General features: G+C 40.8%; 1 protein-coding gene across 5 annotated transcripts in view; it reads left to right on the forward strand.

Moving 5' to 3' along the window:
- rapgef6 (Rap guanine nucleotide exchange factor (GEF) 6) overlaps nt 1-20,255 on the forward strand; it is a 164,159-nt gene that overhangs the window by 23,787 nt on the left and 120,117 nt on the right. For all 5 annotated transcript variants that reach the window (XM_074610890.1, XM_074610894.1, XM_074610889.1 and 2 more), the window contains exons 2-4: nt 14,109-14,179; nt 15,024-15,080; nt 19,986-20,069. In XM_074610890.1, coding sequence (XP_074466991.1) covers nt 14,109-14,179; nt 15,024-15,080; nt 19,986-20,069 — 212 coding nt within the window. The remainder of the gene's footprint in view (nt 1-14,108; nt 14,180-15,023; nt 15,081-19,985; nt 20,070-20,255) is intronic.

A 20,255-nucleotide genomic window follows, 5' to 3' on the forward strand; every position in this document is an offset into this window, starting at 1 on the left:
TGTTTCTTTAAGCTATGGCTTATCTGCTTACAATCTGCACTAAATCCCTCGTCAGCCCCCCCACCCCCAACGTAAATGTTGGCTTTTAGGCCTAACTTTCCATTTATAGGAAACCTTTAAAAGGATGATGGCTGTTTTTTCATCTGACCAAGAATAATGAAGCATACTCATGAGTCCCATTTCTTTAGTGTTTGTAGTGGTTAAATTTCGCTGATGTTTTTACGGCTCTCACCAGAGAAACCACGCATTCCAGGTTCACCTGGTTCCTACATGACCCCGAGGACAACAGAAAACATCTGAGGCCTGCATGAAACCCAACCAAACAAAAACAGAATTAATTCCTCAAGTCCCACGGCAGGCTGGCTAAAGCTAGTGAGCCCAGTTGTAAGACACTCGGTGCTTTGCAGTCTTTGCAGTCTCACACGGTCCAAAATAGTCTGAAAAGCACGGAGCCACGCCGCTCGGTTCTGTTTTTGATTCATGCTGCAGCGAGAGTGTGAGAAGCGGAGCAGAGCTGCCTGTCTGAACAGATTGGTGAAAGAGATCAGCTATCTGTTCCATATCTTGGCTCTCTGACAGCTTGCCTGTGGCGAGAAGGCCATGTAGACGACAGCTATGCGTATAGGGCCAAGTGGAAGCATGCATCAGCTACTTAAACTCCCGCAGAGAGAAGCAGAGCTGCAGTATTCATTTACATGCTTCTTCATGTTTGTGTTTGCACATTTCTGTTTGTGTGCCTGCCTAAACTTAGCAGCCCACCCTCAAACTTGTCAGCTGAGCTCTGTCCGTAAGTGAGTTCAGCTCAGCGCTGTGTGTCCAGTCTCGAACATCTGCTGCTTTAAACAGACGTCAACCTCTCTGGCCGGTGTGTCCTCCACTGTTGAGGCCAGCAGAAGACGGTGAGGGAGGGGATAATGGGGGGAGAAGTTAGAGAGGCATGAAAGACAAATGAGCTCAAAACCGCAGGTGATGAAAAGCTGAGCAGCTCTAAGTGTCGGACTCTCAAAACTTACAGCTTGAATAATTAAGATTAATGCTAATAGCCGAGTAAAATGAGAGCGTGTAACAAAGGCGGTGACTGTGCTCTTGTCAAGCAAGCGAAATGATAGATGAGTTCAAAATGAGTTGGTAATGAGAGGGAGCCAGGAGGGAGTGGGAAACACTTTGGAAATTACTTTTAGGAGTGTTTAAGATGGCTTTGAAATATGTGAAACCCAACAGCTAGTTTGGGCAAGAGATACAGTGTAATTAGTACAGATGAAACATTCGGATTTACACAACTTCAAAGCACCAGTGGTAGCATTTTGTTTATTTATGGAACATAATAGGCAGTCTTAAAACATCAAAATAAAATCTCCCTGTGTGTCAAAGGCTGATATTGATGATGTGCTGTGTCACTGTGACATTTTCAAGTAGTGATATGGATTTTTGGATGGACCGCAGAGGGCCTACAAACGCAAAAGTCTATCACTGAGTGAGAGATGGAGTTACATGATTGGTCGGCCGAGTGTTGGAGTTCCCTCATTGGCCGTTGCTCTTTCAAAACGAAAAGGTGGGAACAGTCTGTTAAGCAAATGAGCCCGTCCAGCGCGACGTGTCCGGCTCACGAAACTTGGACCAAGCTGTGAAACAATAAGGCGATCTAGTTCTACAAATAAAAATGAAAATGATTCAGCAGTGGCATGGCCTATTTCTCGTTTTTTCAGAAGTAGATTTTGGTGGATTGTTTAGACGGAATAACAGAACGTTTATGAGCAAAAGCTTAAAATGTGAACGTGCACTTTCCCCCACTGCCACAGAAAGTTCATTGCAGGCGAAAAGAAAACTTCCTATGCCTACTTCATTCATTTCAGCAAAGAAAAAAAAAAACTGCAGCTAAGATTACATAAAGGGTCAGATTTTCCATTTCTGTGTGGCAGTGTTTTTGCGTGTGTGTGGCTGTTTGGTTTGGCCGGTGGAGGAACGGCAGCTGGTGTGGTGCTTTTCTGTACCAGACTCACTCTTCTTTTACCCTCTGTTCTAGTACTGAAGGAGTAAAAGAGGAGCAGACCTTCCCAATACAAAGTCAGAGATTATAGTACTGCACTTGCAAAGTGATAAAATGTGCCATGCTGCGCAGTTGGCATCCCAGCGGGGAGGTTGTGATTCATCTGAAAGACTTTACTTCTACTTATTTCTAAGTAACCGTCTTCTAAAGAGGAAGCGTTCATACCCTCTATTCACATCTATCTTGGTCTGTTTAGCCGTGTTTAGGGCTGGTATTTTCCTCAACGCCACATGTTTTGGTGATTTGACAAGCGTATAGTCGTCCAGTTCATATGCCAGTCTGAGTCAAGTACAAGTTCTCTTTTCTCTCCCTGTTTCCACAGCCCTCTCCACCGCCAGCACCACCACTGTCGTCACTCGGCTTTTTACGAACCCACCTCCTTTTAGTTTTCAGCGCGGAAAAACTCTCAGGATCCAGGACTTGCACTGTATTTGTTTTCAGCGTTTTTTCGCTTAGCAGACGTTGGCTAGTGTCACTCTGCGGCGCGCTGCTTTTAAATGATTTCAAATTCATGTGTGTGTGTGTGTGTCTGCAGGATCACATTGTGTGGTGAGAGCTTGAAAAAGATCTTTTATGCGAGCCCCTCTTTTTCAAACCTGGGTCTGCTCCTGAAAATAATTTCTTTGTTGAGTATAGAAAAGAGGCTGAGCTGTGAGCAAAAAGAGGGGGATTAAAGATTTAAGTGCTGCAAGTGTGCTTGAAACCCTCACACTGATGCTGACTGATAAGGCCGTACTGCGCGCTGGAGCAGGGGATTGTCACTGAGCTGCTGTGTTGTGTGGATAATGATCCTGTCTGGAGGTATGATACCATGGGATCATAGTTGACCTTGTCGGCCCTTGTAGGTTTAACCTATGAAGGCTTTAGGAATATTAACGTTATATCGTGCTTGATGCTAAGCTCTCTCTTGAGCTGCCCGGTGAGGAGATTGTGCAGCTGTGAGTAAAGACTGTGGATATTTTTTTCTCCTCTGCTGTGTTTTATTTGATTCTAACATGATGTTTTATCTAGAATAAATGTGTAGTTGTGTAATAGCTTACAAACAAGAAGCATTACAGCTGTCACAAGCAACATAATATAGCAAACATAACCAGTATTTAATGCTTTGATTAGCAAATGTGTCCTTATCGGCTCGTTGACGGGAACTTCATGTCTCAAATCAATGAAATTATAGTCATTTCAACAAAAGAAGGTGCTCAAAAATCGAATCTAATCATCTAGTCTTTGTGGGAATCCTGGTGGTGTTGAGTAGTGTTGAGTTTCTGTTATATATCATGCTCTTTACTTTACTGTGTTCACATGAATATTTCTCCACACACTCAGACACACAGGCGGACAAGCGCCATAACAGCTAACTAGGTGGTGAAACATAAAAACATTGCATAAAGCACACAGACATTAAAGGGGACATATCCTGCTAGTTTCCAGTTCATACTTGAAACATGTTTACATGATTCAATGTTCTGAATATACCTGTATTCAGGGTCCGAATTTAACTTTTTGACTCCAAGAGGACTAGTAGATGAAGAAAATCCACCGGCCAAGCATATTTTTTTACCGGCCCAGACAATAAATTGCCTTTTTGGGTCTCATATATATTCATTTAAGTACATTTCATTTAGATAATAAAGTATTATGTTGAACTGGCTACAAAATTAAAGAAGAGACCAGAGCAAAATTTCAAGCAAAATGATTTTAATATATTGATCAACTGTTAATCAAGTCAAGCCTGAATACAACTCAAGAAGTCTTGATCTCAAAACAGTCAATTTGACCGGCGGCAAGTGATAGTTTAGTGGAGTAGCTGACGTCCCGTATACGGTTAACAGTGGCACGAAACTAGGAGCGCTCGAAACGGTCAGTTTAAAAACACATCTGGTAGCAGAGGACAGAAGCAGCGTGCCCGTAAATGACACCAAAGCTGTAGAGTCTCTGTGCATTGTTTTTTATAACATGACTATTTTGGTATAAAAACATTTACCCGCGAGTGTGGCGAATAGCTTTCCTTGATTTACTTGCGGAAAGCCTACCTCACGTAAAAAGCCCAGTCTGCTCTGATTGGCTTGCAAGCAAAATATGGTGCACCTTTGCAAAGGTCATTCTCAAGCGGTGGGCGGTATATTCTAATGAGCCTGCTTGTGACATAAGAAGGGGATCTGAATGACTTCTTCAATCACATGTTTTCTAATCCAGGCAGCCCATAAAAAACTGACTGGGTCGTCTTATTTCACAGTTTAGGGGTTGATCGGCACTCCAGATACCCAAATGCACAAGCACTGATAAAGTGAGTTTTTTATGATATGTCCCCTTTAAGTTTGTTGAACTGGTGGGAGTTCAGCCCCCTCAACTGCTTGTCACGAGTTTCCTATTAAATGTTAATCATAGATAGCTACTTAAGCTCATCTAATTCCGTTGACTCACCAGCTCACTACAGTTTATGGTACAGTAGAGAGCACTCATGCTGAATTCCCCATCTCATGCAACCCTCTGACAAGCTGACATTTCTGTTGAGGCCTATTTGCCGTCCCCGTGTCCATTAATGAAACTCAAACAGAGCGTCTCCGTCCTGCGCAGCTGTGTATAATAGTGGCTTACAGCACTATGGCGCAGATTATAGAGTAGAGTTGACCTGTTTCTATGGTATACAGGCTGAGTATTGGAAAGTTCTGTGGGATGCTGTAACTCCAGTGGTTTCCCACAGAGACACTTGATGTAACATTTACTGTTTCAGGCATGCAGGGCTAGGGCTGTGTGTTTTTAGTCTGCCGACCATGTCAAAATATTTAAACATGTACAAGCTTAAAAGGCTTTTATAGAGGACTTTTATAGCTCTAATATTTATCCCTTGTGAGGATTTACTGTAGTAGTGCGCTTATGTGCAATGTATAGAGAGCTTCGTTCCAACTCCTAATTTTTAGAAAAAGGTTTACTCTTTTTGTTCCCACGTTCTTTTTTTTATTTGTATATAAACTGTCATGGCCATTTTTAAAGGCAACCCTTGACCTTTGACCTCAAGATATGTGAATGAAAATGGGTTCTACGGGTACCCACGAGTCTCCCCTTTACAGACATGCCCACTTTATGATAATCACATGCCGTTTGGGGCAAGTCATAGTCAAGTCAGCACACTGACACACTGACAGCTGTTGTTGTCTGTTGGGCTGCAGTTTGCCATGTTATGATTTGAGCATATTTTTTATACTAAATGCAGTACCTGTGAGGGTTTCTGGACAATATTTGTCATTGTTTTGTGTTAACTGATTTCCAATAATAAATATATACATACATTTGCATAAAGCAGCATATTTGCCCACTCCCATGTTGATAAGAGTATTAAATACTTGACAAATCTCCTTTTAAGGTACATTTTGAACAGATAAAAACGTTTAACTATGGACAATCATATTAATCGCGATTAAATATTTTCATAGATTGACAGCCCTAATTAAAATGTATGCATTCTGAATATACTATTCACTAAAGCCTTTTTGGTCCCTGGCTTTTAGCCCTGTCATGCTATAGCCGAGCACAATGTTGACACTAAGGCTCGGGGAGTCAGTAGTCTATGTAATGTAAATGTTAAAAGGCTGGCTGTGCAGGCAGGATGTTAGCCAAGCTGTTTGTTCTGCCGGCTTGAATGGACGTGTTGTATCTGCCTGTCTACAATATCCTCTCTGTGTCAGTGACAGACTCGACTGGCATACTGTACATTCTGGTGGAGGCGGCGGTGGGCCGAGGGGGGATTGAACTCTCTACAAAGGCCGGCTCAGCTGGTTCCTCCTGAAAGATGCAGTGGAATAATTTTGAACTCTGCAACGGGTTTTGAATGTTTTTTTCTGCCACCATAGGGTCATGTCCTCGCCATACATTATATGGTTCAAAGCAATGATATTCTTACATCCATGCTTTTCTTCAGGGGCGGATTAGTGATTTAGGGCCCTCAGGCAAACACCGTCTTGCTTTACTTTTCACCCTTTCTCCAACTGGGAATGTTATTTTCTTAAATAAAACTATTAATACTGTACAGTATGCACAGTCTGCATTCAAATGTTTACTTCAAGTGAAGAGTGAAAGAGAGGCCTTATCAGCACAGAACTTAACATCTGTTCAAGGTGGAGGTTTCACTTCTAATATACTGAGTCAAATCTGAATCTGCAATGTAACCAGTAACATTTCTCTGCCATGTAAATGTAGTACTACAATGTTTTCCTCTGAAGTAGAAGTAGATTGTAAGTAGCATCTTAATAAATCTATAGCTGTTTGGGGCGCTTTTAGTTGGGGGGCTCCCGGAAGTTGCCTACTTTGCCTAACTGTAAAATCTTCCCACACTTTTCATACAGTCCACAAAGTGTTTTAAAGGCTTTTTACTGGCCTCAGGGACATTAAACATACCCGGTACATAAAGAACCGCTCAAATTACAACCAGTTCAAGATAGAAATAAAAAAAAAAAACAGAGCCTCCAGAGTTGGAATTTTTTTTGCACAACAGTAGCTTGATTAATTCTTACTCATGTAGGAGTGCCTCATCATATCATGAATACCGTGTTAGTAGAAGGCTGTGTCTTGATGGGAAAGGGAGAAATATGGTGGGTGGGACAACAACCTCTGCACTGCAAGAACTTGCTTTTGTACGACTGCTCCTTGTTCTGCGCTGCCACGGCATGTTGATGTATGAGTAACAGGCATACTTTAGCAGAGCCTCGTGTCAAAGTGTCAGTATATCTTGTCAGGGTTATGGGTGCTAGACGCTAACACATATAGATCTACAGTTACAGTAAAATGCGGATCACCAAATTAAGATTCTGTGGTCGGGACAGCTCTGACACAGGCAGCAAACTGGTTTCACATCACTTTTTCTACTGCGGTAATGTACTTGTAAATAGCAACAAACATTTCTACCGTCATTTTTTTCAATGTGTTCTTGCTGTCTGGGTAGCTGCTGCCTTAATCCTTCTTAGTTTAGTTTAATGTGTTTATACACAATATCTGCTGGACCAAATCTTTCTGCCAGGAGGTGGCAGCAGCACTTTAAATACCTGAGTCACACACACATGCTGGCGTCTGTCAGCACACACACCAGGACAAGCACAGCAAGCTCAGAGCATCACTGATGATCAGATCCATTTGTCTTATTTTTAGTTTGACAGCTGCACTTCTGAGGATCAGATTAGACTCGATAATCTGGTTTGATTCTGCTCATGTGCTGTGAAGCCATGCAACTTCAAATAAAGCAGGAAAATCGGAGGACTGCTGTTACAAAGTAACTCAGCATCTTTGTTCTGATTCTCACACATATCAGTATAATAGTAAATGTGTGTAGTAAATTGAGACAGATTCTGCAAAACATCCAACTATTTAGGAACGTAAGCAACTTCGATCACAATATGAGTGAGTCCATTCTCAAAAAGTAAAATACGTTTTTCCCCGCTGTTTGATTTTTGGCCATATCAGACGGGTTTAAATGAAATGCTACAGCCTCATCTGGTGATGATTGAATGGATGTCTCTCCTGAGGATGTGATGTCCTAATCACAGATGGGGTCGTCGGGCCACGACATGAGCCTCCAGGGAGGACAGGTCAAAGGTCAGAAGTCACTGAGGAGGGTTGCTCCGCTGCCCTGTGCGGTCCAGAGGGAGGAGAGGACAATGAGACAACAATACATGGCACGTGGGCTTGAAGCTAATGACATGATGGACATGGCTTTGATAGTTGCTCATGTAAACCTAGTAGGGCTGCCCCCTCTTAGTCGATTAGTTGACTAATCACTCATTTTGGTCTTAGTTGACTAAAGTGGTGCTTTTGTGTGTTTCTTTGTGGAGAAACTCAGTTTTACAGATCTGTCGAATAAATCAACTGATCGCATAGTTGATAAAATCGTGTTTTGTCGAATTTCTTTGGTCATAGACAGCCCTTAAACGTCGACCGAAACAGTTTCAAAATATGTTTGCATTTATATTTTCACACACAGTTCTCGGATCCTATTTGAGAACGAGAACTGTCTAGTATTGGACGTCCAAAAGATTTGTCAAATCGGGTGCATCAGAGGTGTTTCATAGTAGTTTGCATGTTAAGACATGCAAAAATTACTGAAAACATATTCTAAACGTGAATCCTGTGCATATTTAACAACAAGAATGCATTTTTAACTAGCTCTGTTTTACTTTCTGGGGTGAGGTTTTCCATGTGGGTTGGGAATGGAGGCGCCGCTGCGGAATAGATATGTGGACTGACACTTCTACATTAAAATATGGGGATCGTTTCCCTAGTGTAGGCCACCGGAAACCAGACCACAGCTACCACACCCTCAGCTCAAGTCCAGGCTGTGTATATATGTATTGAGGGCACAGTGAGAGAGAGAGATTGGCGTGGGCGGTGCAGTGATCTCACATTACCATCTTCTCTCTCTCTGTGGAGACCACTGACTAAAACAGCAAGGCAGAGAACCCCTCCTTGGACATCCTGCTATCTGTCTGTCTGGATCTATCGATGACCTGCTTTACACTAATCAATATGTGGAACTGGGGCAGCTGACTTCATGGGCGTGTGTAGCAGCAGCAGCAGCAGTAGTATTAGTAGTAGTAGTAGAAGCTCTATGTGTGTTATTAAAGGGTCACGCAGTGAATATATTTACTTTACGAGGAGAGGTTACTGTGCAGGTTGAGCTATCTATGGGTTATCTCAAGACTTTTTATATTCCTTTTCAGTTGAACAACAGAAATTGAATTGTGAAAATTCACTTATGGTCATTTTAGCAAACATTTGCTGGTTCCAGCCTCTCAGATATTTTGGATTTGACGCTTTATATCTTTGGGTTTTGGACTTTTTGGTGAGATAACAATTTTAAAATGTCACCTTAAGGCTCAGACACACTTACCCGACATCAAAGAACTAGCGGCGACGAAGGCCACCAGTTGCATCGCCTCACGTCACCTTTGTTTTGGCCAAAAATTTGCACCCAGTGTTATATACACACAGAAACACCTACTCATTCTACTTCATTAAAAAGATCTGAATCTATAAATATCCACATTTTTGAGCAGAGGGGGGCTTTAAGGAAGTATACTTAAATGTGTCTGGGCCACATTATAGTGTCACTGGTGAAATAACATGGTTGGTACTATACTGTGTCTTTTTGAATCAGGCAGAGTATTTAATATAACACGCTAACAACCGGGGGTTGAGGTTGGTATCGGGGCTGTCTCATCTACTCCGAGCCCCCATGCTAGCCAGTCGCCTCAGGCCCGTATGTCCTGACATTCACACACTTACTGTACACACACTCGCACATGCTCGCTCAGCAACATGACAGGAGCGCTTACTGCAGCAGTTTGTTGTGCTCACTAACCCAGTTAACTGTGAGTTGGAAGTCAATACGGTTCCACTTCCTCACCGCCGTGAACCAGGGCTTTCACATGCGCTGCTCTGCTCTCCGCTCACTGTTCATGCCTCAGGGTCAGTAAACGGAGCTTACAACTCTCTCTCTCTGTAAAGCGGCCCGGCCAGGTCAAGCTCTCTATCCGTCAGCGTTTAGCTTTTATCTAAATGTGTGAGACAGAGCGCCCAGATTCTAGTGTCTTGAAAGAGCTAGCTGTGCTTTCCTCTTCAAGGTAAATCGGTTCCTCTTAAGTAGGAAGAGTACAAGATATATCTACTCGATAGCATGAAATGCATGAAAGAATGAACCACAGTGAGGATTTAAGCACCCTGCGATATAACCGTGATGAGAGGAATTAGAGGTGGGGATCACCAGAGGCCCACGATGTGATATTATCACGATACTTAAGTCACAATACGATCTTAATGCGATTTTAAACATTTTGCGATATGCTGATATTGTGATCTATTGTGGTTTATTACCTTTTTTCAACTGCAAATTGTGCAGTTTGTCAACATCTGTTTTATCTAATAAGATGCAGTTTTAACTCTGTTCATCTCAGAGTTTTCATTCACATATCTTGAGGTCAGAGGTCAAGGGACCCCCTTTGAAAATGGCCATGCCAGGTTTTTCTCGCCAGAATTTTACATAACTTTGGAGCGTTATTTAGTGTTCTTCCCGACAAGCTAACATTACACGGTTGGTACCAATGGATTCCTTAGATTTTCTATTTTGATATGATACCAGTATCTTCACTCTAGCTTCACTCTTTACTTCTGATTATTAAGAGGTCAATAGTTTATATCATAAAAGATTGATTTCTTGACGTCCATGTATTGATACAATATTGCCATTCAAAATATCGCGATACTATGCTGTATTACCCCCACCCTTAAGAGGAATAGTCTACCTGTTTTTAGTTTATCACAGTACAATAGGGTGTTTCAATCACAGGAACTTCCCCAGGAGGGCCAAGAACCTTTTGAGAAACTGAGAAACTAAACCTGTGTTTAGACCGGAGGAACCAGAAACTAAATGTAGCTCCAGGTGCTAGAAAAAAAAAGTCCCTTCTCTGGAGGTAGTACTTTCCAAAAGTTCAGAAATTTGAGGGTCAGGGTTTGCAGGGCTCACCGTTGCTGACTGGTCAAACATGGACGCCACGGCAACTACAACTTGTGTACCACTTCATTCATAAAAACAAGGAAGTACTCTAGTGTCAACATTAGGACGAGGGTTGGACGTTTCAGTCTTTCTCTCTTGGTATTTTCCTCTGTTCACTCCCCTCTTTCTCTCTACTCCATCTCTTCCCCCAAATCCTTCCTTCCTTCCTTCCTTCCTGTGTCAGACAGAGCCAACAACACATCAGAGGTGTGTTGGTTCATTGCATTAAAGGCTCCCCCGTCCCCAGTGTTCAGCTCTGCTTCCTCTGGCTCCCACTGCTTGAGTCAGTTTCACAAAAGCATGCTCCTTTTCTCTTTTGGTCTCTCTCTGCTGTATTGATTGTGACGTATTGCTGTCATACAGATGTAATACCCTGCAATACTGCAATACTTAATTCTGTCACCAACCTGTAATGTCCTTTATAATATCTCAGACACCACTTATCAGATTTGTGGAAGCTTGTTTCCAAGTTTTGCAAGTCTCATCAGCGTTTATTACAACCTTTTCAAAATGGTATTAAAGTGGCTTAAGGGGTTTATATTGTGTATAAGAGAAAACATATCTGCTGTTACCTGTTTAAACATATAATCCATCATTTCTTACTACATAAAATGTCTGTATATTTGCGTATATGATGTTTGGCTTCAAGTAACACACCCTCAAAGTACACATAAAAGTTTTGTCTGGCTCTCAGTATTTGTATAAAAGGCTTGACAATACATTTCAGACTGAAACACAAATCCCCAATCTGCTTAAGTACTGTGTAAACAAAACCAGTAGTGAGGAAACGGTGTTCCAACACACTGCAAATATGAATTTGTCCTCGAAGGATTTACTGATTCATTAGTTCAGATTAGTGCACTGTAGCTGTCCCGTTTTGTTTTGTCTGTTCTTGCTAAACTGCAGCTGTGCTTTGGTTTTATCCTGGAGAAGGATGATTTTTAGGGAAAACATTTGTTTCTTGTTTCAGCTGTCAGAGGTTGAAAGCGCAGCTTCTTGGCTCCTGGTCACTTGCATTTTTTTTTTTGTTTAAATGTTTTCATTTGGCTCAACTTCTTACTTTTGGCAGTCCATTCCAATCATAAGTACAGGAAATATACAAATGCATGATGCTGGACTTCTACATTGGCTACAGAATGACAGGAAGGATGGAGACTCTATGATTTGGGTTCAGACTTAAAGTAAACGGGCTGTGCTTTAAAGGAAAAGTTTGACATTTTGAGAGCTATACTTATCCACTTAACCGTGAAAACAACAGAAAAGACAAAAACAATTCAGCAATTTAATAATTCGATGATTTGGGACCACTGCACGAGAGACAATAAAATAATAAAAATAGAATAAAATAGAATTAAAAGCTATAATAACAGAATAAAATGTAAAACTATATTAATAAAATAGCGATAAAATAGAATAAAATTATACAACTTAAATACAATAAGATACGTGAAAATAACAATAAAATAGAATACAATTTTACAACTTAAATACAATAAATTAAGCGAATAAAAATAATGACCATTCTTAATCAAAGACCTGTTGTAATTTTGCGCTTACAATTTACACTTCCAGCAGCTCCCAGACTGGAAAAAGGGGGAAATGGCTAGTCTGGATCCGTCCAAAGGCCAGAACACGTTGCCAGGCAACCAGTGTAGACTCCAGGGTGTTACTGGTCCCGACCAAGAAATAGTCCGGCACATAACTCCCCGTAAAGCGATCAATCGTCGCATTTAGAGGTGATGGTAGGCAGATATTGGTCACTTGTTTGGACAGAGCCAGACTGGCTGTTTCCCCTTGTTTCCAGTCTTCGTGCTTAGCTAAGTTAGCAATCTGCTGGTGGTAGTATTATATTTACCATACAGACATGAGGAGAACTTTTGGCAAGAAAACAAATAAGCATATTTCTTTCTAACTTTTACTTTAACCTGCTGATTTACTATGAACTCTTCTCTTCAAATATCCCGTATAGCGTGGGTTAGGCTGGAATGTCATGGCTTCATGTCTGTAATGAACTGGCCTGTGTGTGTCTTTGTGTGTGTGACAGCATGTGTGTGAACATAACCAGTCATCCATGCAGTCCACCTGTTTAAAGTAGTTGCCCTGTGGCCTGAATAGCTGCTCTGTTTGTTTGATCCTACAGATGCTTACATGAAGCTGTTCCCTTCACGTACACACTCTGTCAGCCTCTTAATGTTGTGACAGCTGGCCCTGATAGGGTCCTATTTTAAGTCCGTGGCTGGATATATCTGCGCTCGTCTCGCTGCTGTCATGTGCGTACATAAGTGGTATGCCCGCCTGTCTGGTTCGAGGGTGTCGATTTGATAGGCAGTGTTTGGCATGGTCCAAGTGGCTAGATGTGATTTACATGGTGCTGAGACATTCCACACACTCTAAACAATGAGCTAATCTTTTAAAAGCTTTCACTCTTTTTAAATACTAAACACTCTCTGAGCAGTTTGCAGATTTTGCAAATGTGTGTGTGAATGTATATTGTTTGAAATGGCAGTGAAGTTTGTTTTTGAAATGTCTTCCCACTAGTAGTAGCACAGAGGTGTGGACTCGGGTCACAAATTTGAAGGCTTTAGAGTCATTGGTGTTAAAGGCTTGCAACTTCACTTTAACACCAATGACTCGTGACTTCACTTGGACTTCAGACTTTTGATTTGAATTACTTGATCAATTCATTTACCTTCATTTACTGAATCAACCAACGTTAGCGCTATTCTTTCCCAGCATGTCGACACTCAATTCCCCAAATCCACTTTGTTTGAACCAATGAAGAACCAACGTTTTGTTACTGAGCATCAGTTGGTGCCAATTACTTGGTAAAAGTTGTTAAAATGGCATTACATTTGGTGAAGAGCGCATTATGACTTGTTTAGGACTTAAGACTTGACTCAGGACTTGCCTATCTTGACTTGGGACTTGGCTTGAGACTTATCAGTCTTGACTTGGGATTTGACTGGGGACTTATCAGTCTTGACTTGGGACTTGACTTAGGACTTGACTTGGTACTTGCCTGTCTTGACTTGGGACTTGCCTGTCTTGACTTGGGACTTGCCTGTCTTGACTGGGGACTTGACTCAGGACTTGCCTGTCTTGACTTGGGACTGGACTTGTGACTTACCTGTCTTGATTTGGGATTTGACTTGAGACTTGACTTGGGACTTGCTTGTCTTTACTTGGGACTTATCCGTCTTGACTTGGGACTTACCTGGCTTGACTTGGGACTTGACTTGAGACTTATCAGTCTTGATTTGGGACTTGGTTTGAGACTTGACTTGGGTCTTGACTTGGGACTTGCCTGTCTTGACTTGGGACTTGACTTGGGCCTTGCAAAACAATGACTTGGTCCCACCTCTAGTAGTAGCACAGAGTACCGCAGCATATGTGCACACCATGTTGCAGTTTTTGTGTGCGTGGAAATGTTAGATAATTGAATAATTTCTCTTATGTGTAGTATTTTATTGGTGCAGTTTGATGATTGTTCACTAACATAGATTTCATTGTCTTTCTGTCCTGCAGGACCTGCACACCATCTACTGCCACCTCTACCACATGGACGTCCTCTCTCACCTCAGGGAACATCAGCTAAGGTGAGTCAAAAGGCATTAAGTGTTACTCAAGCTTTTGATTTTTTCTGAGTGTTGCTTTGCTACTATCAGATGACTACTGCCATTCACAGTATCATCTTACCAAAATAAATGTAGATTAGCCTTTAGGCTTACTTTCTGCATGGATTGTTCTATGTGGCACACCCTCAGCAAACAGGTTTTAGAGTGCTTAAAATATGTTTTCAAATACCTTTTGCCCGAGGTTGGTTTTCCACCCCGGCTTTATCATTCAAATGACGTCTTTTAGGCATTCACACGTTCATACCAAACATGTCTGAAATGTTCCGCCTTAAGCCTGGAATGTTTTTCTTTGCTGGTTTAGTGCAGCAGGTGATAACAATGACATTTGAACAGGAGTGTTCACATTAGAACAAACAATAGTGTGAGATTATAATGTGAACCATTTACGAGAAGTGATTTCACGATGGACACACAGAGGCAGATATGAACATCCAGTAGACAGCTGTTGGTAAATGAATGATAACATGAACCAAACCTCTGTCCAGTTAGTAAGATACAGTACTTCTGAGTCTATTTGACTTGTGTTTACAGACCCTGGTTCTCTTGTAATTGGGTTCAATCGACCAAAGATGCAGCAAAATTCTGCTACAACTTAGACCAAAGAAAAGGAACTGTATGTTGGGCTGCAGCCAGCGGGTCACTTTAACTCTCTGAGCTGACAGACAGTAATGATGGTGTCTAAAATGGGAGAGCTCGGTGCCTTTCTGAGAACAAGTTTAGGATGTGTGATGGATTGTTAGAGCTAGGGATGTGTTAAGGAGGTGTTTGGAGAGAAAAAGTGAACATCTTTGTCTTTTTGTCTCAGGTCGATGTGTACCTCGGCCAGGTATGAGAGACATGAGGCTAACCACGTCCTGTTCTAGTAAGTACAAACTCTCACACACAGAGCAGGAAGTAGTCTGCTACTCTCTCTCTATATATATATTCAAATATCTGCTGAGGAAAGCTTGTTCTATTCAAATAGGAGTTGTTTGGTGTATTTTTATTACCAGTATTTACCCAGTTGAAATATTTTTTCAAGAATATCCTGCTTCACAATCACAGAATCTGTAACATTAACGCTGTAGCTGTCTAGAATAACTGTGTCAGCACTAAGGCAAATGATACCTTGCTCAGGGGGAAGTCAGTTTCTGTAATCTATCTCATAAAAATAGCCTTTTTTTTCACATTATAGTTCCCCTTTATAGTCGTATAACTCCTATTTTCTCAGTTTAATATCGTGTTTATTTTGTTTTCAAAACTGCCTTAAACACAGTGTTAAAGTATAAAGCTGGCAATATTCTTTATATGTGTTATTGTCAACAAACCTTGTTAAAAAAGACCAAAAATATCACTGTCTCTCAAGACTTTCTGACTTCCCCAGCCATCTTTAAATCAGGCCACAAATATATCCACTCCAAAAAAGCTTAATGATTCTGTAAAATGTACAACTGGGAACTGTAGATTTTAGGAAACATTAGGCTGCTGAAACAGGAATAACTAGTGCATTTGTGCCAATGTTCATGCTAATGAAGAAACAACCAGTGTAACAGAGTGGATCGTTGATATGTTTTGAACAGTCTCTGGACAACAATGGGAGCTCTATGGCACCGAGAAATAAGATATATCAGGATTTTTTATTCATTATTGCTTTTGTTTTTTTAATGAGATTTGTTGGTAATAAGAAAAATATACAATATCACCAGATTTATCCTTTAAAACGGCCTGAAACAGGCTGAATTCAGCTTTGTCAAACTTGCAGATATTGTGAATCTATTTCAAACCAGCTGACGTTTCAAGTAACACTTCACATTTTATGCATACATTTCTAAACATTTGCATCTTACAGAGTTAAAAAATAAGCAAGACAAAATATAACAATGAAAAATGTGGATTAAGAGTGCTGACTATGTGTTCCTTCTTAAATAAACTTTCAAGCTGCCCAGTAAAACCTCAAGTCGGATGTGTTTAGCACCTGACTCTAGGTTTAAGATACCGTGTCCTGGATGAGAACATTGATCTATTAATCTAAAGGTAACGTCGACAGATCCGCTGATGGCCTGTCTGTCAGGCTGTGTGAATAAATGGATACTGAGACGGATGAGATCAGATGGTAAGAAGAAGTCATTTGAGCATCATATATAGTGTGGATTCGGAGGAAAAGGCGGAGTAGAAGGAGAGAAGAGGAATGAGAGATGAACGAGAGGCTAGTGACAGAGGGAGAGAGGTGCTGAAAAGAGGAGAGAGTATAGATGATGAGATGAGAAGAGAAGGGTGGAAGTGGCTGCAAAGAGAGTTGTAAGGAGGTATATTAAAAGAGGAGAGGACTGCAGAGGAGGAGAGAAAACAAGAGGTGATTATGCTAAAGAGAAAGAAGAAGGAGGAAAGGAAAGTAATGTCAAGACGGAGGATAGCGAGGAAATGAAGTGCGGTGGAGAAATGAGGGATTTGAAGCGAGGTTGAAGAAGGATGAGGTGCAAGTGTGAAGAGATGGAGGGAGGACGGAGATGGATGAAAGGAGGAGAGACGAGCTTCACATGCTCTTGATGTATTATCATGCTCACTGCAATCACATTAGACACTCAATGGTTTAATTTACCATCAAATAAACACAGAAAATCTCCTTCTCCAATACGCTCTCCTGCCTCTCTACCAGGTCTTAAGTACCTTAACCCAGAACAAAGCGCCTGCCATGTCCAATTAGTCAGCTAACACACACACACACACACACACACACACACACACACACACACACACACACACACACACACACACACACATGCAGACAGCAGATGAAAGCAATCACAGTCTCTCCAATGAAACCATAATATTAGTTAATCATGTTTAAACCCTGACAACCCAAATCTTTTTATTTCTCCTTTCACACATGATTATGTTTTTTTACTACACAACATTCAGTGATAAAGAGCACCAAAAGCAACACAAAATATGTCAGAATGAATTAATGCATGATGCACACAGTAGCGGCACTGCAACTAACGATAATTCTCGATTTTGTGTAATTTGTCAATTATTTTCCAATTAATTGGTTCCTCAAAAACGTACCTAGCACCAAATGTTGAATTTGAAGTTGAAAAATGTGAGGGAGAAAGCCCCATTTGTGATACAATAATGTATTGATGTTATTTATTTACTTAAAATTTAAATCCCTACTTGGTAGCAGGGCTGGGCGATAATTCAATATGTAAAGGATAATGTACAGCGAGCTGGTCATTGTTGTGAAATAAACCCCCCTTCTATTCGGGGTCACATCGCCCTGAAGGTGTTTATTTCACAACAATGCACGCTAGCTGTACATTATCCCGCTTATGACATGGCTACTTATTTAAGAAATCAATAATTTGACACAAAAATGATCCTCCAGAGTCCGAGTTCAGAACTGCGTCCATAGCAACGGCATGTTATACATAGCAACGGTCTGCAGACCGTAGAACGCTTTCATTGACCAATCAGAATCGAGTATTCAACAAATTCAATTACTTTGTCTAAATTCATAATAACAAGCACCAATAGTACTAGTACTAACTCAAATTTCTCAGAAAATGTAATGTGAAATATTAAATATTTTGAGGGAATATCATTTGAAGATTGCTTTTTTTTTTTTTTTTTACATCACACTTTACATTACCACTCAATTCAATGTGATAAACAAATATGTATATATGGAGTTCTTAATTAAATGAGAAAATACTCAGTAATTTTCTTTTGTCAAGTATTTAATTCACACACAAAAATAGGCTTTACCATTATTTCATATAGACTATTTATTTATGGAATTACCAGAAAACATGCTATGTCGTGATATTTTGTTATCAAGATATGAAATGATCTATATCATGATAGAAGGTTTTGGGCATATCGCCCAGCCCTACTTGGTAGTTGTCCATAGCTGTCAAACTGTGTCACCTTGTCGATAAATAACCTGTGTTTTCTATCCAATTTGCAAATTGAAAAAAAGATTTATTTTTTTTGCAGTTAGATGTGAAAGTGAATAACCTTTGCCCATAAATTTCGATGCATCTAGAAATTGTTAGTACACATATATATCACACAGAAAAACAGGGGAGAAGAGGCGATGACATTACACTCTTTCCATGAGGTGTTGCATCTCCTATCTGCACTCTTCAAACACTCCTCATTCCTCAGTCTGTGTTCCCAGCGTCTGTATTCATATTCATAACCACAGATACCGCGTGTTCTCCTCTGACTGACTTCTTCATGTATGATTGCTTCTTGGCTCGCCGCCGACTCGAACACCCGGCTTATTAAGAAGTGAATTAGTCTGCCGTTTGGGGTTAATAGATAAAACGTGTACATGGAATAGCGTGGGCTGTCACAAAGCCCATGTGTTGGGTTTGTTTACTTTCAGATAAAAGAAGTGCGTGTTGCAGCTGCTTTGAATGACAGACAAACATTACGTGACCGTTCTAGTGCTGCTTGTCCCGGCCCTTTTTAGCGTGACTGCCTATCTTTAATGGATTCCCTGCACCTTGCAGTGCTGGCACATTATATCACGGCTCTATAGTGCTTGGCATGCTTAGAATACATTTATGCTAATGCAAAATGCAGCTCTTGGGATTCAAAGCTTGGATGTGCACTTTATATTTTCTTTCAGACTATTTTCTCTTTGCATGACTCCTAAATCTTTCAAAGCATTGGAAGAAATGCCACCCAAAAATCTTTATTTCTAGCCAATTCAGCCATATATGTATGGATAGCCATGATGAATAGAAAAGCCATAGGTGTACAAATTGTCTTTATCTACTAAAGTCATAAAAGCTAGTTTTAGTGACACCTGACACAGGGTAGTAGCAGAAGTGGTGAAAAAATTCAAGTTTTAACTTCAGGAAACTTGGAAACTCGTCTGACTAATGAAAAATTATTTTATTAATATCCGTCAAAATATGCCAGCAGGGGGCGACTCCTCTGGTTGCAAAAAGAAGTCTGATTGTATATAAGTCTATGAGAAAATGAGCCTACTTATCACTTGATTTATTACCTCAGTAAACATTGTAAACATGACTTTATGGTCTCAATCGCTAGTTTCAAGTCTTCTTCAAACAGCATGATGACGGCGTTGTCCGGTCTGGGAGTTGTCCGTGTTTTCGTCTTACAACTTTAACCCTTTCAAAGTGTGTTTTCAGTTCATGAAAGTTAATTGTAACTTTTCCGGTCGCCTAAAAATGTCTTATTAAGCATTCGGTTGTAGTTAACTCCACCCTCTTGTGTCACTTCTGGTTGCAAAAAACCAAGATGGTGACGGCCAAAATGCTGAACTCGAGGCTTCAAAACAGAATTCCACAAATCAGTGGGTGACGTCACAGTCCACTTCTTAAATACAGTCTATGGTTTTAACTTCAGGAAACTTTGGAATTCGTCTGACTTACACATTATTTGATTATTATCCGTTGAAATATGTTGTCCATCACTATTTTGCTGCCAAATAAATGTGCAAAATGCAGATTTAAAATAACCTGGCAGTTATTAAAGAACAATATAATAACAGCAGGGTAGGTTTTGCCGATAGAAAATAAAGCTGCAACTTAAAGAGCCCAGTAAACCCAAAGTAAATGGGGAGTTGAATACAACAAATTGTGTTTGAGTTCATCGGATTCTCAATCATGGTGTGTAAGAAAAGTAAAAAAAAAAGAAGGGAATATTTAAAGTTGTCACAGTCTACACTTTCCAACACATTAGATTGTGAGGTGGTGTAATGAAGTACAGGCTGCAGTGTTTCACACCAGTATGTTCTTTCTCTCTGTTCCAGCCCAGACAGCATCGCTACCAGTTGGTACATTCTGCTCTCCGGATCCGTCTTCGTCAAGGAGCACATGTACCTGGCAAGGTGTTGGTATGTAACATTAATAACCCGCGCACACACACACACACACACACACACACACACACACACACACACACACAGAAAACGAGAGAACAACGTCACATCAGGGTGAGACAAGAAGGTGTCATATATAGTGAGAGGAGCTGCAATTTGTCTGACATTGCACGTGAAGCCACCTTTTCTTGTCATCTTTTC

Source organism: Sebastes fasciatus, chromosome 16 (genome assembly GCF_043250625.1).
Source record: "Sebastes fasciatus isolate fSebFas1 chromosome 16, fSebFas1.pri, whole genome shotgun sequence".
In the NCBI taxonomy this organism is placed as follows: Eukaryota; Metazoa; Chordata; class Actinopteri; order Perciformes; family Sebastidae; genus Sebastes; species Sebastes fasciatus.